The sequence below is a fragment of the Heteronotia binoei genome, chromosome 3 (genome assembly GCF_032191835.1).
Source record: "Heteronotia binoei isolate CCM8104 ecotype False Entrance Well chromosome 3, APGP_CSIRO_Hbin_v1, whole genome shotgun sequence".
NCBI lineage: Eukaryota > Metazoa > Chordata > Lepidosauria > Squamata > Gekkonidae > Heteronotia > Heteronotia binoei.
In genome coordinates this window covers 175,772,454-175,789,877 of record NC_083225.1, presented here as the reverse complement: position 1 = coordinate 175,789,877, position 17,424 = coordinate 175,772,454, and the positions used below count along the sequence as shown (strand labels likewise).

General features: G+C 46.8%; 1 protein-coding gene across 1 annotated transcript; it reads right to left on the bottom strand.

Annotated features, from left to right (window-relative positions):
* Window positions 1–7,862: 7,862 nt before the first annotated feature.
* On the bottom strand, window positions 7,863–16,442 carry GPR83 (G protein-coupled receptor 83). The gene is made up of 5 exons (XM_060235190.1): window positions 16,062–16,442; window positions 13,793–13,918; window positions 12,053–12,186; window positions 8,683–9,312; window positions 7,863–8,110 (listed from the first exon to the last, which is right to left on the bottom strand). Exons 1-4 carry the CDS (start codon window positions 16,440–16,442, stop codon window positions 8,697–8,699), a joined length of 1,257 nt encoding a protein of 418 aa, XP_060091173.1. The 3' UTR covers window positions 7,863–8,110; window positions 8,683–8,696.
* Window positions 16,443–17,424: the final 982 nt, after the last annotated feature.

The window sequence follows — 17,424 nt, the reverse complement described above, 5'->3', positions numbered from 1 at the left end:
GATTTAAGAGGGTTCTACGAAGCCCTGAAGGCAGTATATGGTCCATCATATCAGGCTCAGAGTCCCTTGCATAGTGCAGACGGCCAAGTGCTCCTCACAGACAAGACATCCATACTGAACCGGTGGTCGGAGTATTTTCAGGTTCTCTTCAGTGCCAACCGCGTAGTTCAAGATTCAGCAATCCACCTCACCCCACTTCAACCGGTGAAAACAGAGTTGGATGAGATCCCCACCCTTGAAGAGACTGTTAAAGCCATCAAGCAACTGAAAAGTGGCAAGGCAGCAGGAGTTGATGGAATTCCACCAGAGATCTGGAAGCATGGGGGCACAGTACTACATAGCTCACTTCACAAAGTACTTGTCACCTGCTGGGAACAAGGCAAATTACCACAGGACTTTCGCGATGCAATCATCATCACCCTATACAAGAACAAAGGGGAAAAGTCAGACTGCTCCAACTACCGGGGGATAACCCTGCTCTCCATCGCAGGCAAAATCCTTGCCAGAATACTCCTGAACAGACTGGTGCCCACCATTGCAGAAGAACTCCTCCCAGAGAGCCAGTGCGGCTTCAGAGCTAACAGGAGCACCACCGACATGGTATTTGTTCTCAGGCAGCTCCAAGAGAAATGCAGGGAACAGAACAAGGGTCTGTATGTGACTTTTGTCGACCTTACCAAAGCTTTCGATACCGTTAGCAGGAAAGGCCTGTGGCAAATCTTGGAACGTTTAGGATGTCCCCCAAGGTTCCTCAGCATGATCATCCAGCTACACGAAGACCAGCGAGGCCAAGTCAGACACTGCAACGACCTCTCGGAGCCCTTCCCAATAGGCACAGGTGTAAAGCAAGGCTGCGTTCTCGCGCCAACTCTCTTTACGATCTTCTTTAGCATGATGCTTCAAAGAGCCGCAGTAGATCTAGATGAGGACGATGGTGTCTACATCCGCTATCGCACCGATGGCAGCCTGTTCAACCTGAGGCGACTAAAGGCACACTCCAAGACAATGGAAAAACTCATCCGAGAGCTACTGTTTGCTGATGATGCTGCACTCGTCTCCCACTCGGTATCAGCTCTGCAGCATATGACGTCCTGCTTTGCAGAGGCTGCCAAGCTATTCGGCCTAGAAGTTAGTCTGAAGAAGACAGAAGTTCTCCACCAGCCTGCACCCCAGGAAGATTATCACCCTCCCTGCATCACTGTGGGTGAATCAGTTCTGAAGACAGTCCAGCAGTTCAGCTACCTGGGGTGCATCATCTCCTCAGATGCCAAGATCGACAAGGAGATTGACAACAGGCTGGCAAAGGCAAACCGTGCATTTGGCTGACTGCACAAAAGAGTGTGGAGCAACAAGCATCTGAAAAAAGGCACAAAGATCAATGTTTACAAAGCGGTTGTGATGACAACCCTCATCTATGGCTCCGAATCGTGGGTTTTATACCGTCATCACCTGCGACTCCTTGAGCGCTTTCATCAGCGCTGCCTTTGCACCATCCTCAACATCCACTGGAGTGACTTTGTGACCAACACTGAAGTCCTCAAGCGGGCAGAGGTTACCAGCATCGAGGCACTGCTGTTGAAGACGCAGCTGCGCTGGGCAGGGCATATTTCTAGGATGGAAAACCACCTCTTCCCAAGATTGCCCTGTATGGCGAACTCTCCACCGGCCATCGAAATAGAGGGGCACCAAAGAAGAGGTACAAGGACTCCTTGAAGAAATCCCTTAGCACCTGTCACATCAACCATCACCAGTGGTCTGACCTAGCCTCAGATCGCAAAGCATGGAGGCACACCATCCACCAGGCTGTCTCTTCCTTTGAGAACACACGCATAGCTGGTCTTGAGGACAAAAGGAGATTGAGGAAGAATCGCACTGCTACAGGACCAACCCTAAATCAGACTTTTCCCTGCAGCCGCTGTGGCCGGACCTGCCTGTCCCACATTGGTCTTGTCAGCCACCAGCGAGCCTGCAGCAAACGTGGACTATTGCACCCTTCTTAAATCTTCGTTCGCGAAGCCAAGCCGAGAGAGAGAAACCTAGCTTTGCACAAATGGATGAGCAGGGGACACATTTGGGAGCACCTAAAATCTGATGGAAGAATGATGATTGCACATTCTCCGCGCAGGGACTAAAGGCTCCAATCCACAAAGGTATTCTATATAGCAACTGAGGAAGGATTTTGGTATTGTAAATTTTCAGAGTTGCTGGAATGGACTGGTTACCTCCTAAGAAATAGAACTTTTTAATTTGCGCCAGAGAACATTTTACTCAATTTACAGATCTATTACAATGTGTTGGCCATCTAAGGCTGCCGTTAAAGGTAATTCCCAATACTTGTAAGCCTTCACTTGTTTGATTTCTTCTGTACCAATGTGTCAAATAGGTGCCAGCTCTTTGAAAAGACCAGGATTTTTGATTTTTCATAATTAATTACCAGTCAATTCAATCTACAGTATTGGCGAAAGGCTTTCAAGTATTTTTGGAGGCCAATTCTGGTATGTGAAAGAATAACGGTGTTGTCAGCATATAGGAGTAAGGGCACTGCTAATTGTTTTAAGAAGGGAGGGTGGCCATCTACAGCAGGCATATGTTGGTTCAAGTCATTCAGAAACAGATTAAAGAGATAAGGGGCAAGAACACAGCTCTGTTTTACTCCTTTAGTAAATGGGAAACTGGAAGAAAGTTGACCATCAGGGGATACTTTAATAACACCTGAGGTAGTATCGTGTAGTTTCTTGATTAAGAAAAGTAGGCATGGTTCCATCCCCAGTTTTTCCCATAGCAGATCTCTGGTGACTGAGTCGAAAGCGTCCTTTAAATCAATAAAGGCTGCATGCAGTTTCCCTCTTTTAGGCTTCAGATACTTATCTGCCAAGAAGGCAAGGGTGGAACAATAATCAATTGTAGATTTCCCTTTGAGGAAACCAATTTATTCCGGACCAATTATCTTCTCTTTAGTTAACCAATTTAATAGGTGATGTTCAAGATGTTTAGAATACAGCATACATGAGATGGAAAGTAGGCTGATTGGGCGATAGTTTCCAGGGGAACCTGAATTACCTTTTTTGTATATTGGGCATATTAATGATCTTAACTAGGACTCAGGGATGTTTCTGATATGGTCAATAAGAGTAAATAGGTTTGCCAGTGGAATAGCCCACCAGTCCACATACTTCTTAAAGAGTTCTGCTGGAATCCCATCCAGACCAGGGGCCTTGCCAGTCTTCAATTCAGAGATTAAATCAGATATTTCCTTGGGACTCACAGGAGGCCATTCTGAATTGGTTGAAAAGATAATTCTTCTCTGCACTCTATTGAGATATCTTGGTCATTAAATATTTCAAAATAATAACCCATTTTTGAGGAGTAGGTGTAATCACAACCGGGGCTGAATTATTTTTCAAGTAACCAGATACCGTTTACCTGAATAGTTTACAGTCTTTGGTTTTAATTGTATTCAGCAAATGGTCCCATTTTTGTTTATAAAACTGGTTCCCCCCCCCACCCCGGTGATAAGACTATGATATATCTCCTTGTGTGCAGACTAAATTTTTAGGTGGCAGGAATTATTGTCTTGCCTAAAAGTTCTAAATGAGTCCCTGAGAAGTTTTTTCATAATCCTGCATTCTGAGTCAAACCGTTGATTACAGGTGGGATTAGGATAGGGTTGCCAAGTCCAATTGAAGAAATACCTGGGAACTTTGGGGGTGGAGCCAGGAGATGTTAGGGATGGAGCCAAGATCAAGGCTGTAACAAGCGCCGCAGCCGCAGGTTCCCGCGCCGCAGCCGCCGCCTGAGGAGGAAGCTGTCCCTTCCTCCTCCTCCCGCTCGTCCTCCCCGCCCCTCGGCCCTGCCTGAGGCTGGAAGCCTGGGTGAAGCAGGGCGGTGGCGCGGGCATGGAGAGCGGGGCCGGGGGCTCGGGGCCTCCTCCTTGGCCTCCGGCGCTGACGCGCTGGTGCTGGCGGGGCTGTGCTGCCAACGCCGGAGGCCGAGGAGCTGCCTCCTGCGCTGCCGAGGTGCTGCCTCCGGCGCTGCCGCGCTGGTGCTGGTGGGGCTGTGCTGGCGGGGCTGTGCTGCCAACGCCGCCAGATAGCGAGGCCCTCGGCCGACAGCTCCTCCTCCGCCGCCGCCTCCTCCTGCTGCTGGGCGCCGGCGGGCCCGCCGCCTGCGGCCTCACTGGGCGGGAAGGGGGCGGCAGTGGCGCGGCGGCCTCGCACGCTCCGGGACGGGGCAGCTCGCCATTTCCCCCCTCTCCCCCCGCTTCCATTTTGGGGGGGAGCGGGGGAAGAGGGGGGAAATCCTGGGGTCCCCCGCCAGGGCGGGAGGGTTGGGACCCCTAATTTCAATCAACTGTAAACAGACAGACCCTCTCCTCTCACTGAGGGGCAGTTTGCTCGCAAGTATCTTTCATTTAATAGCACCCCAGAGTCACACACGCCCTGCAGTCTGATAAAAAAAAATCACACAAAATGGATGCCTGGTTGGCAATTTTGAAAGTATAACATCAAACTATGTGACCCTGTTGTGACCTTCTCCCATTCCTGAGGTATGCATAAGCGCACAACAAGTGAGCTTCCAAAGCCAGGCTACCTCACCTCAGAATTAACCCTGGCCACCTGGATTTAATTTCATCAACATCATAACCCCATCTCTCCTTCCCACATTTATCCTTCAACACAGTTGCCTAATAGAGTTGCCAATCCCCAGGTGCAGGCAGGGGATCCCCTGTTTTGGAGGCCATCCCCCACTTCAGGATTATTAGAAGGGGGTGAGGGAAACATCTGCTGGGCACTCCATAATACCTTATGGAGACCGGTTCCCCATAGAGTATAATGGATAATTGACTCATGGGTATCTGTGGGGCAGTTTTTGAGGTAGAGGCACAATTTTTTTCAGCATAGCATCTAGCACCTCTCCTTAGAAAAACCCCCTCCAAGTTTCAGAAACATTGGACCAGAGGGTCTAATTTTATGAGCCCCAAAAGAAGATGCCCCCATCTCCCATTATTTCCAACAGAAAGATGGTGCTTAAAACTGCAGGACTGTTTTTGTAGCAAGAACTCCTTTGCATATTAGGCCACACACCCCTGATGTAGCCAATCCTCCAAGAGCTTACAGGGCTCTTAGTATAGGGCCTACTGTAAGCTCCAAGAGGATTGGCTACATCAGGGTTGTGTGGCCTAATATGCAAAGAAGTTCCTGCTACAAAAAAAGCCCTGCTTAAAAGCATGCGATGGCCAGAACCCCTTCAGAGTTCAATTGTTCTTGTCACAACCTTGCTCCTGGCTCCACCCCACAAGTCCCCAGATATTTCCTGAGTTAGAACTGTCAACCCTACACCTAACACTGACAGCTTCCTCATCCCATACAGCCATCAAGCAGCACTGGCATTTTTGAATAGTTTACCATTAACTGCCATTAGCTTATGAAGCAATCCACCTCACGAAAACCTTTTCAGACCTCTCTCACATCTTTGTCCATCTTGTGGGAGAAACATTAAAACCCACACTAAAGATATCAGCTCTTCCCTTCTGTCTGTTCCCACAGTCTGGCATTTAGATTACTTTCTTCCATCACATTTGGTAAAATCGTTCTGGGGATGTCTCATCACCTTTCTCACATTCCAAAGGGATTTTTTTTTCTTCTCATAAAGATCTTCAATAAGAAGAATCATGCATGGATTACCAAGACAGCAAAAGATAGCCAGATTGTTGGGGAATTAACATTCTCCCAAGAGAAAAAAATCAGTGCATGATGTGGTTTAGCAATCACTTTCCAGTGAAAGCTGTGATAGGTTAGAATGGTACAATAAATTAATGCAGCGAATTGTTTTTTAAAGCAGCCAGAAGCAGAAAGAAGTGTTTGTGTGAGCTGCCTCATAAGATGTATTAAGGACTGGCAGTTCCATCTTAACAGAACAGCAGGAAAATTAATCTTGAAGGATGATGTAATTGTCAGTTCTTTACAGCAAATTCACACTTGGAATACTAATCTTGAGTGTACAGACAGGACTGGCTGAACCATTATGCCCTCTATGCTCATTCAGTTGCTGTCACTCCTTTTACGTGAGCGTCTTCATAAACTCCTGAATACCATAAACGGCTTTAAAAGGGGATCAGATAGATTCATGGAGGATAAATCTATCATTGCCTACTAGCCATGATGACTGAGGGGGACCTCCACATTCAGAGGCACTAATCCTCTGGATCCCAGAGCCAGGAGGCAACATCAGGGAAGATCTCAGCCTCTATGCTGTGTCATTGAATATCCAGAGGAATTGGTTGGCCACTGTGTGCGACAGGATGCTAGAACAAATGGACCACTAGTCTGATTCAGCAGGGCTCTTCTTATGTTCTGATGTGACTCACAGACCCAGTCTGGCATCAGCATCTCACTTTGATTAAGCCCCTCTTCAAAGAAGCAAGGGAGATTTTGCTTAGAGGTAAAAGGGTGGGGGTAGTTAGGCCTTTTTTAGCTGGTAGTCAGTGTTTTGTGAAAGTCTGTATCCCAAGGAGACCTATCCAGGGCCTGCCCTAGACTATCTGGCACCCTAGGCAAGGCTAACTTCTGGCACACCCCCCCCCCGAACTAATAACATCACTGTCACATGGGGGGTGCCCAATCCAACACCCCCAGAAGGCTAGCACCTTAGGCCAGGGGTGCCGAATTCATGAGGGCAGGATCTGACATAAATTAGACCCATATGTCATAAAATGTAATGCCAGGTAGCAGGGATATAAACTTTGTAAAGGACATAGACAAACAAAATGAAAGATTTTGTATCTCTCCTGTGTGGTCGAGGGAACTGGGCAAAGGAAGCTCTGGCTCTTTCCCTCCCTCCCCAGGAAATGAGATGGGGCAGAGCCTCAGCCAATAGAAGGAAGAGAGGCTTGGCTCAGTAGCTCCGCTGTGTGATTGAGTCTGGCAAAGCAAGCTCTCCCTCCTCCCCAAGGGAAGAGCCTCAGCCAATGGAGAAAATAGAGGTTTTGCTCTGTAGCTCCTGTGTGATTGAGCAAGCCTGGCAAAGCAAGCTGTGACATAGAAGGAAGTAAAGCAACCAGGTACAAGCCACACAATAAAAGATATAAATAATATAAAGTCTCTCTTTGTTGTCTCTGCTTGTTTGAAACAAACACACAAAGACAACAAAGAGAGACTTTATACCATTTATATCTTTTATTGTGTGGCTTGTACACAGTTGGTTGCTTTTCTTCTGTTATATACTGTGGTGCCACTTTCTTTGGCAGTGACATAGAAGGAAGCAAGAGAGAGGGAGAAGAAAGACTTGCTTGCGGGACTGATAGGAACCCTTTGGGGACCTTATCTGGCCCCCGGGCCGCACATTTCACACCCCTGCCCTATGGGGTCACCATAAGTAGGCTGTGACTTGGTGACAAAAAATTTTCACCATGACCTAGATGGATGTTGCTGATCTCATAACATCTTGAAATCTAAGCAGGGTTGGCCTACTTAGTATTTGGATGAGAGACCACCAGGAAAGTCCAGGGCTGTGACACAGAAGAAAACAAGGCAAACCACCCCTGAACGTCTCTTGCTTTGAAAACCTTACAAGGTTGCCATGATTCAGTTGTGACTGGAGAAGGAGAAAGAGAAGGAGAAGAAAGAGAAGGAGGAGGAGGAGGAGAATTGCAGATTTATATCCCGCCCTTCTCTCTGAATCAGAGACTCAAAGCAGCTTACAATCTCCTGTATCTTCTTTCCACCCCCAAGGGCCAGGGCATACAACAATGCCTTGAAAAGGACAGAGTAGCGTCTGAGCAGGGGGAGAAATTAGCAGCTGACCTTATATCGACTGGATGACACATATAGAAATATGAAGGAAAAATATATTTATTGCATGTAAATACACTGCATGACAACAGCTTAAAATAGTACACAACAAAATTGCAGGACTTTAGTTCGATAGTATTTGCACTCTGTTGTATACAATGAGAAGCAGCTCTTGGAAACAGAGGCAAGCAAAGCTTATTGTACAACCCAACAAGCAGACATGCCGTGGGAGGAGAAGCGATCAGGGAGATAACTGTCACTCTTACTTCTGTACTAGGGTCATACACAATTCTACCGGCTAAGGGCCACACAACTGCTTACTTGACTGCAAATTATCATACGGCAGTGGGTGTAGTATAGCCAGGAGATCTGAAGATTGGCAGCCTGAAACTCTAGCTCAGGGGGTGGCCAAACTGTGGCTTGGGAACTATATGTCTCTCTTTCACACATATTGTGTAGCTCTTGCCCCAACTGCCCCATCGGTCGGCTTAGAAAAGGTATTTCTGTCTATAAATCACTTATCCAAGCCAAGCCAGCTGGTAGCTTGGAGAATGCATGTAATGTTAAAGATGCTTTCTTTCCCCTCCCTCTCCCCATCTATTTGCTTTCCTCCCTCCCTCTCTTCCTTTCTGTCTTGTGGCTCTCAAACATCTGGCATTCATGTCTTGCGGCTCTCAAACATCTGTCATTTATTCTATGTGGCTCTTATGTTAGGCAAGTTTGGCCAGCCCTGTTCTAGCTCTTTTTTTTAAAATGGTGAAACTAGGCTTCTTTTTTGAACTGAAAAGACCGTGACTGGCCCGAGCCACCCTGCCGGCTTCAAGTGGAGGAGTGGGGAATCGAACCCAGTTCTCCAGATTAGAGTCCACCGTTCTAAACCTCTCGACTACACCTTGGCAGCAACATTCAGCTCATAGCAACTATAGGTTCAACAGCTGTCAAGTCCGTTTTCCCTGACTGGAACTGGGATGCTGATAGGCCGTGGGAGACCTGCGACCCCTTGGAGTTCCTATTGTTTTGCCAGGCTGTTCTGTAGAACAGAGCGGTAGAAGGCGGTGACCCTTGGCCCCGGATCTTGCGACACAGGTTGAGGCAATTCTTCAGCTCTGCCCTGAAATTCTCATTGAGCCAGCAGTAAATGAAAGGGTTGCAGCAAGTGCTGCTCATAGCGAGCCAGTGAAAAGCAAAATAGAGCGCGTTGTTGCTGCAGATGACTTGGCTGGAGAGCAGGACAACGTAGCAGTTCAAGGGGAACCAGCAGACTGCAAAAATGACCACCACCAGAATCAGCATCTTAATGGTCGTCTTCTTCTTCCGCTGAAGGGTGAAGTACTGCTCGGCGGTCACGTCTCCGACGGTGTTGCGGAGCCAGAGTCTCTTGGCAACGCTCACGTAGGTGACCAAGATAATGATGAGGGGCAGAATATACAGCAGAATGAAAGTTACCAAGTCCAGGTACTTCCAGAAGAGGTCTGACGGCTCAGGGAAATCTGGGAGGCATAAGGATCGTGTGACTTCCTCACTACAGACGGGGACAGAACCAAACATGTTACATTTAGGGATTGGGTTACCATAATAAGAGGGTTGTATTCGCAGGGGCTGCATGCAGATTTTGTTTAAACCCAACTATGGCTCTTTCACACATATTGTGTGGCTCTTGAAGCCTCCACTGCCCCCTCAGCTGGCTTGGGGAAGGCATTTCTCTCTTTAAATCACTTCTTCAAACCAAGCCAGCAAGAGGCTTGTCGAATGCATTTAAAGTTGCTTTATTTCCACCTCTCCCTCCCCCACATCTATTTGCCTTCCTTTCCTTCCTTCATCTGACATTCATGTCTTGCAGCTTTCAAACATCTGATGTTTATTCTAAGTGGCTCTTAAATTAAGCAAGTTTGGCAACCCCTGGTTTAAAACATGTCTTATTTAATTTCAAACCTTTAGTCAAATTACTTAGTTTAAAATGACAACTTATTTTATAAAATCTGCACCCGAAATATGAAACGCTGTGTCCAACAATTATTCATAATGGAATAACTACCACAATTATTCAAGGCACATGGCTTGAGCAGAGGATGGAGTCAGGCATAAATCTCCAAAGAGAGAAACCGAATGTAACTAGACCATTGAACAGTCTATAAAAGATTACGCTAGTGCTTACAAACAGGAACAAAGGGAGGCTGCCATTAGATGAAAAAATCTTGCCATTTCTCAAATGAATACCTTTAGGATTATCTTCCAATAATTAGGCTTGGCAGCTCTAGCCTGAGAAATTCCCAGAGATTTGAAGGCACTGGAATTTAGAGCAGCCATGGCTCAGTGCCAGAGTGGCTTTCAGAAGGCCCCAGGTTCAGCCCCCAGCATCTGCAGTTAAAACAACCAGGCAATAGGTGATGTGAAAGACCTTTCCTTGCCTGAGACCTTGGAGAGCTGAAGCCAGTCTGAGTAGACAATACTGACTTTGATGGACCAAGGGTCTGAATCAGTGAAAGGCAGTTTCATGTGTTTACCTCAATGGGGATGTGACACCCAAGCTGTCATTTCTGATCTTGGTAAGTTTGGAGATCAAAATAGTTTGACTCCAGCAGCACACAGAGTTTTATTCTGCGTATCAGGGCTTTTTTTTGTAGCAGGAACTCCTTTGCATATTAGACCACACACCCCTGATATAGCCGGTCCTCCAAGAGCTTACAAGGCTCTTCTTCTAGGGCCTACTGTAAACTCTTGGAGGATTGGCTACATCAGAGGTGTGTGCCCTAATATGCAAAGGGGTTCCTGCTACAAAAAAAAAGCCCTGCTGGGTATAAACTTAAGAGTTTCAGGTGGGTAGCCATGTTGGTTTGAAGTTTATAGATTCAGGTGGGCAGCCATGTTGGTCTGAAGCAGCAGAAAAAAGTTTGCACCCAGTGGCACCTTAAAGACCAACACAGTTTTGCAAGCTTATACCCAGCATAAAACTGTGTTGGTCTCAGAGGTGCCTTGACTGGACTCAAACTTTTTTCCCTGCTGCTTCGGACCAACATGGCTGCCCACATGAATATATCTTCATGGGGATCAACCGTAATTCTGGGAGAACTCCAAGCCCCCCCCCCCTTGAGGTTGGTAACCCTACCGGGAAGTAACCATCAATCCATTCGGTGCACGTACCCTGGTTAGTCTACCAGACATCGACAGTGGACAGCTATTTGTTCATACACCCTGGGTAGTCTGCTGCTTGGATCCTTTCCCGCCTCCAAAAAGAACCCCTGAGATGTCTCTTGTACTGACTACCCTATTGCTGACCAAGCCTCACTACTGCATAGCTTGCAATAGCTGCTTGCAATAAAAAGGCAACTAGTCTATGCATCTGTGGGAGGGGGGAGAGCCTAGGGCAAGCCAGGTCTCCTTCTCCTTGCTTCTAGTACAAGGGTTTAACCACTGGCTTGCCGCACTGTCTTTACAGATACCAACAGGACAAAGTATGAGCTGTTCTACTCCTATGTGGGGGGAAGAGTGCTTAAAATGTGGGATTAGCTGCCAGAGGATGTAGCGATGGCCGCAGGAATACACAGCTTTCAAAGGGGATAGATTCATGGAGGATAGGTCTGTCTGTGGCTACTAGCCATGGTGGCTGAGGGGAACTTCCACATTCAGAGGCACTAAGCCTCTGAATCGCAGAGCCAGGAAGCAACATCAGGGGAAGGCCTCAGCCTCTATGCCCTGTTGTGTTGGCCCTCCAGAGGAACTGGTTGGCCAATGTGTGAAGCAGGATGCTGGACAGTGGCCCCCAACCTTTTTGGCACCAGGGACCAGTTTTGTTGAAGACAATTTTTCCACGAACCGGTGAGGGTGCTGGGGTTTTGGCTGCCCCAGGCTGCCCACACCCCATTCCTGTCCCCCCCCCCCCATGGGGGCCTTTAAACAAGGAGTAGGCAAATGTCCCTGCCTCACTCCACGGCCTGGTTGCTAACAGGCCGTGGACCATTATTGGGCCATGGCCCGTGGGTTGGGGATCCCTGGACTAGATGGACCCCTGGTCTGGTCCAGAAGGGCTCTTCTTATGTTCTTGTGAGGGGGAGGCAGCAAACAGGAATGCTGATATGAGAATATTAGGGTGAAACCACACTTCAGTCTGAAACGAATGACTGTTGAGGAACAGAGCTTCTTAACTCTTTCCCTCTTGCTACCATTTTGCTTTTAAAAAACCCCACTCCACACACACATTGTTTCTACCACTTGCTGGTGAAAAGATCCAGGCGTCTTTGCCAAAAGGAAGCCGGTGCCCTTACCTGTATTCAAAGGTGAATAACTTCTGATAGATCGCATGTGGGAGGGAGAAGCAAGTGGCCATGATCCATATGATGCCAATAGAAACGAGACTTTTGGTGGTAGAGATCCGAGGTTTAAGGGGATGCATGACCACCTGCAGGCAAGTCGTTGAACACAATTACTTCAAGTAGAAATCATTTGTTTTTAACTTCACACACAGCTTTTAATTTGAAAAAGCAGCTATCAGCCTTCCTCGCTGAAGGAAAAGGTTGCCATGAGTGGTAATAACATTTCTGGCACTTGCCCAATTTCTTCCCCATGGTCTTAGCACCTACCATTTTCTGTCCAGCACCTTTCTATCCCACTCGTCCCTTCCAAAGAGATCAGAATGGCGCATATGGTTCTCTTCTCCTTCATTTTATCTGCACAATAGCCCTCATGAGGTAGGTTAGACTGAGCATGGGATGGCTCAAAGCCACCCAAGTGGAGCTTATTGCCTGAGTTGGATTTGAACCCAGATTCCTACCCATCCACAAATCCCAAATAGTGCCCTTTTCTGGTGTCCAACAAGTTGCTTTGGTGACAGCCGCCACCAGTGTTGGTATAAACCTGCCTCTTTTCTTCTCCAGTGTTTTGTGTAAAATCAGCCCTCTTTTCTCCTAGCTCTTAAGTTTTCTCTGGATGTGCATGGCTCTGTCTCCTTTGGTAGCCAAGCTGTGGTTGCACCCACCACAATATGTCAGAATTTCAAAGACGCCCAGAAGTTCAAAAAAGCTCGAGGACTCCTGCTTTTAACCCTTGTACCACACTGGCTCTCCAATTGGTCTTTCCCTGAGGAAAGGAAAAGACAGAGCTAGCAGGTCTTCTGGTGTGGCAGTCGAGTGTATTCTGCCTTTCTTCTATGGTCTTTCACTAATCTAGCCCTTGGAAATGAGAGGCGGAAGAGGAAGAAGAGTTAAATTTATACTCCACTCTTCACTTGGAGTCTCACAGCAGGTTACAATTTCCTTCCCTTTTTCTTCCCACAAGATAACCTATGGGGTAAGATGGAGCTGAGAGAGTTCTGAGAGAACTGTGATTGAGCCAAGGTCACCCAGCTGGCTGCATGTGGAGGAAGGGGGAATCAAACCAGATTAGAGTCTGCCACTCTTAACCATGACACCAAGCTGGCTTTTACTTCTACTGTTCTAATGACTTTTTAAAAAATGACTTTTACATACTGTATTTCCTCCATCATGGAAACGCAAAGATGGCTTCCATGAGAGTCCTAGGTCTCCAACTCAGACCAGCTGAAAGACGGCTGCATCATCTATGTTTCAGCCATCGATGCACATGCCCACTTGGGGTCTGCAGCACAACACCCTGAGATCGCAACCCAAGCCGCAAATAGGATTTTCACAGGGGGTGGGGGTTGACCAACCCATAAAACGTTGAGGCTCTTTGAAACCCGAGTGCTGGCTCATTTCTCACAGAGAAAAACTTGTCTAGGAAAGTTGCTTTCAGAAGAAAACAAAAACCTACCCACCAATACTCCCTCTAAGCTGTGGAGTCTTGTGAGCAAAAATTCTATGTTGTGAGTTATTGGCATTAAAAGTTGTGAGCTGGTGCATAAATTAGTTCGCTCTAGGGCCATTTTCCCTGAGCTGAGACAAAAAATGTGTGAACTGGAGGCTAAAAACCCCCCGGTGAGCTAGCTCACACTAACTCAGCTTAGAGGGAACATGGCTACTCACTGCAGTCCACCATAAAGGAAGTCTCACCTGGTGTCTGTCGACGGCAATGGCTGTCAGGGTGAAGGCCGACACGTGGAGGGAGCAGTACTGTGCGAAGCGGCTGACGTGACACATCCCCTTCCCAAATATCCACGTGCTGTTTACGAAACGAACCTGAGGACAATTCAGCCCAGACCTGATTTAGGTTTCTACAGTCTCTGTAGAGTTCTTATTTGCTCCTGCCGAGTTCCTGGGGTCTCATCCACTTCCAGCCCAAATGGGTTTTTGCCCTTAGTTCTGCATGTGACAAAGCCCACTGTAAAATTCTCCCCTGCTCTGCTTCACCCCACAGTCCTTTGAAGTTTCTGTCAACTAACAGAAAGGGGGAAAGAGTCCATTGCGGAAATGGGAATCAAACTGATTGAGGTTCACTTGCACGTATAGGTTGTATTTCTGTTTAGGAACAATTAACAGGTGGTTTGCATTTGACTTTCTCATTTCACAAATACCAGAAATACCACCAGATTAGCAATAGGATATCCTAATTTGTACAAAAAAATTATCCTGCTTTTCTTTGGAAACTCAAGGTGGCCACCACCTGCTGAGAGGTGAAACTACCAATTACACTGCCAGTTACACCAACTACACTGCGAAAACGAGAATTCTTAATTGTCCCCGCTAATATAAGACAGCCAACAAGATGTAGCGGTTAGAAGTGTTGGATGAGGATCTGGGAGACCCAGGTTCGAAACCCTTCTCTGCCAAGGAAGCTCACTGGGTGACCACGGGCCAGTTTCACTCTCTTGCTCTAACCCACCGCTTAGGGTTGTTGTGAGGATAAAATGGAGGAAACAAGACGGATGGAAGCTGCTTTGGGTCACCACTGGGGAGGACGGTATAAATGAAGCAAATGAATCAATGACACCCAGTCTTTCAAGACAGTCTTACAAATATTCCTAGAAGTTAATGGTGCCCTCCTAACCTGCTGTGGCAGACTTATCTAAAAAAATTAATCCAAAGACAACTGAAAAAGCCTGAGATCCAGTGGAGGAGAAGTATGCTGATTAGAATTCCATGAGTAAGAACTGGCTGGAAAACCATCATTGGTTCGGGGGTCCAAAAGGACATCATGGGTCCTTTAGGTAGGTGGGTCCCTGATTGTAAAAAACCCATAATCAAACCTAGAAACGAACTGAAAAGCAAGTGCAAATATTTGAAAAGAAATACAAGGCATTCCGAGAGCCTCCCAAATTAAAAGGCCGATAGCATTCTGCACTCATTGACGCTTCCAACGTCTTTAAGGGCAGCCCCACGTAGGGTATTTTACAGTAGTCCAATGCTAGAAAAATAATTTAATGGAAGTGCTGAAGCCTTGGATGGCTTCTTTGCACCAGGTACTGATCAAGCAACATGCCACTCTATTAAACAGATGAAATCACCTAAAAATGAGAAATTGCTGAATTTGACTCTCTAAGGGCCTTCTTCGGTTGACCCATATATTTGTATCTATGCTTCTTCCAACCAGCTGAGCACAACATACATGTGTCTTTCCCCATAGATTTTACCTTCACAACAATCCAGTGAGGCTGATCAGTCTCTGAATGTGTGACTGGTCTAAAACTGGTAAACACAGGAGCCCCGGCATGCCTTGTCCTCGCGAGACATATTGACTCCTACACCACACTGTCCATTCTGTGTGTGAACCCAAACCACCTTGATTCCCTGCACAGAGACCTTTACAACCATCTCCCCATAACCTCTGATTAGCTGACAAAAAACTTTATGGATGCTTGCTAAACATGCTTCACATGCACAATTATAGCACTTTCCCCACGTTGGTTTGCACAGATTTCTACTCTGACCTGTCGCTTAAACTCACTCCTCTCTCATGTATTGTCTGCTCCCATACTCGCCTCCCCCCCCCATCCAAGCATTTCCCACAATTATAGCAACTCCACCAGTGTGCCTTCAGCTCTCCTACGATGAAAACAAACAAAAAGTTCAGCAACGTAGAATATAATTGGTTTATAATGACACAAACAGTTGAGTTATCACACCTCTTTTTCTTGAAGATCTCAACACTTGAACTAGCATCCTTTCGGCTATCGCTGCGTTAGTTTCAAAGCACCTGGTGGAACTGTACATTATATTTCATTTTTTTAATTATTGCATTGTCTCGTAATTTTAAGAGATCCCTACAAAAAGAGAATGTTAGCCGACAGACGCAAGAGTGTTACCCGTCTATAAAGTTAAACAAAAGAGCCAGAGCCAGAGTCATCTTAGAAAGCAGAAATATATAGTCCCCCGATGTCCTTACCAAAGTAAACGGAGTATTGAGAAAGGTGATCATAAGGTCTGCTACGGCGAGGTTCGCAATGAAAAGGCTGGTGGCAAAGTGCATCCTTTTGTTTTTGACCACGACATGACAGACCAAGACGTTGCCAAAGAGGGAGAATACGATGATAAAGGAGTATGCCACAATGAGAAAGATCTTCACCACCACATTTTGGGATCCCGCTCCATATTTTCTCCCATCTAAAAAACTCTGCCAATCGGCAAAGGTAGAATTTGTCCAAGGAAAGAAATTCGAGACGTTTGGGATTTCAACAGATCTTCCAAAACTTCCGTTGAACACCACGGATCTCTCAAGAGCATTCGCCAAATAAGGGGAGAAGAGCCAAATATAATAAGTGACCATTGCGGAGGGGGGGAAAGGATCATGCCCCTTTTCAAAGTCAGAAGTTCTCCTCTTTAACAGAGCATTGTTCGCCAAGTTGACAAGATACAGAATGCAGTGTGTCCGCCTGGGAGAGGCAATGTTTAGGATTGTGAATGAGATTTAGATATCTCTTGCTAAAATACTACAGTAGATTGCCGCATCTTCATAGGTCTGTCACACAATCAAGGCACATTTTACACAGCAGGTTGGCAATTTGTCTCTCGAGAAACTGGATAACTAGAAACTGCCGATTGGTTTACACAGATTTCTACTCTGACGTGTCGTTTAAACTCACTCCTCTCTCGTCTACTGTCTGCTCCCATACTCGCCTCCCCCCCCCATTCAAGCGTACACCAACAAAAAACAGAATCCATCCATTTACTCTTGTGCTTTGTTCCTTTTCTCGCTGCTGAACAGCCGCGGCTAATTAACTGGTCAGTTTGTGATGCTCAATACTCAACTTGACAATCTAATTTGTCCGAGTGAATGTGTCCGAGTGAGCCGTAGGCCAGTTTCTGCTTTGTGTGAGAGCACTCAAGCCTTCAAGATAGCCATCTACCTGAAAAGAGGTTAATACGGAGAGTAGAGGGAGCTACACAACTCCAGCTGCTTGCATTACGCTCTAATGCACTCGGCTTGTAAATCAGGATTTGTGCTTTCCAAAGAGGGTTGGCACTGAAGAGTTCACATTTTGTGGATCATTGCCTGAAGGGCACCGCCTGACCCTGTTGAACAAAGCCAACTGGCTGCTGTTCTGAGCATTTCTTTAATGTGTATACCTTACTGCTTCCGATGGTCCAACTTGCATAGACATTCACCAACTGTGGTTCTTCCCCCACCTTCCCCTCCCCTCTGGAGCCTCTTCTGACTCTGGAAAAGTTGATTGCTGGGGTTGAGGGACTTGCATTCATGAAGAGCTGTGCAGGTCAGGTAGCTGCAATGGGGACGAAGAAGCATGCAA

What these genes read in the sequence shown, in the direction of transcription:
- GPR83 (XM_060235190.1), bottom strand. Translation starts at nt 16,442, where the DNA reads ATGGTCACTTATTATATTTGGCTCTTCTCCCCTTATTTGGCGAATGCT. An exon ending in TCAATACTCCGTTTACTTTG is followed by an intron (nt 13,919 to 16,061) that starts GTAAGGACATCG and finishes AATTGTCCTCAG; the next exon opens with GTTCGTTTCGTAAACAGCAC. An exon ending in TTATTCACCTTTGAATACAG is followed by an intron (nt 9,313 to 12,052) that starts GTAAGGGCACCG and finishes CCCCGTCTGTAG; the next exon opens with TGAGGAAGTCACACGATCCT.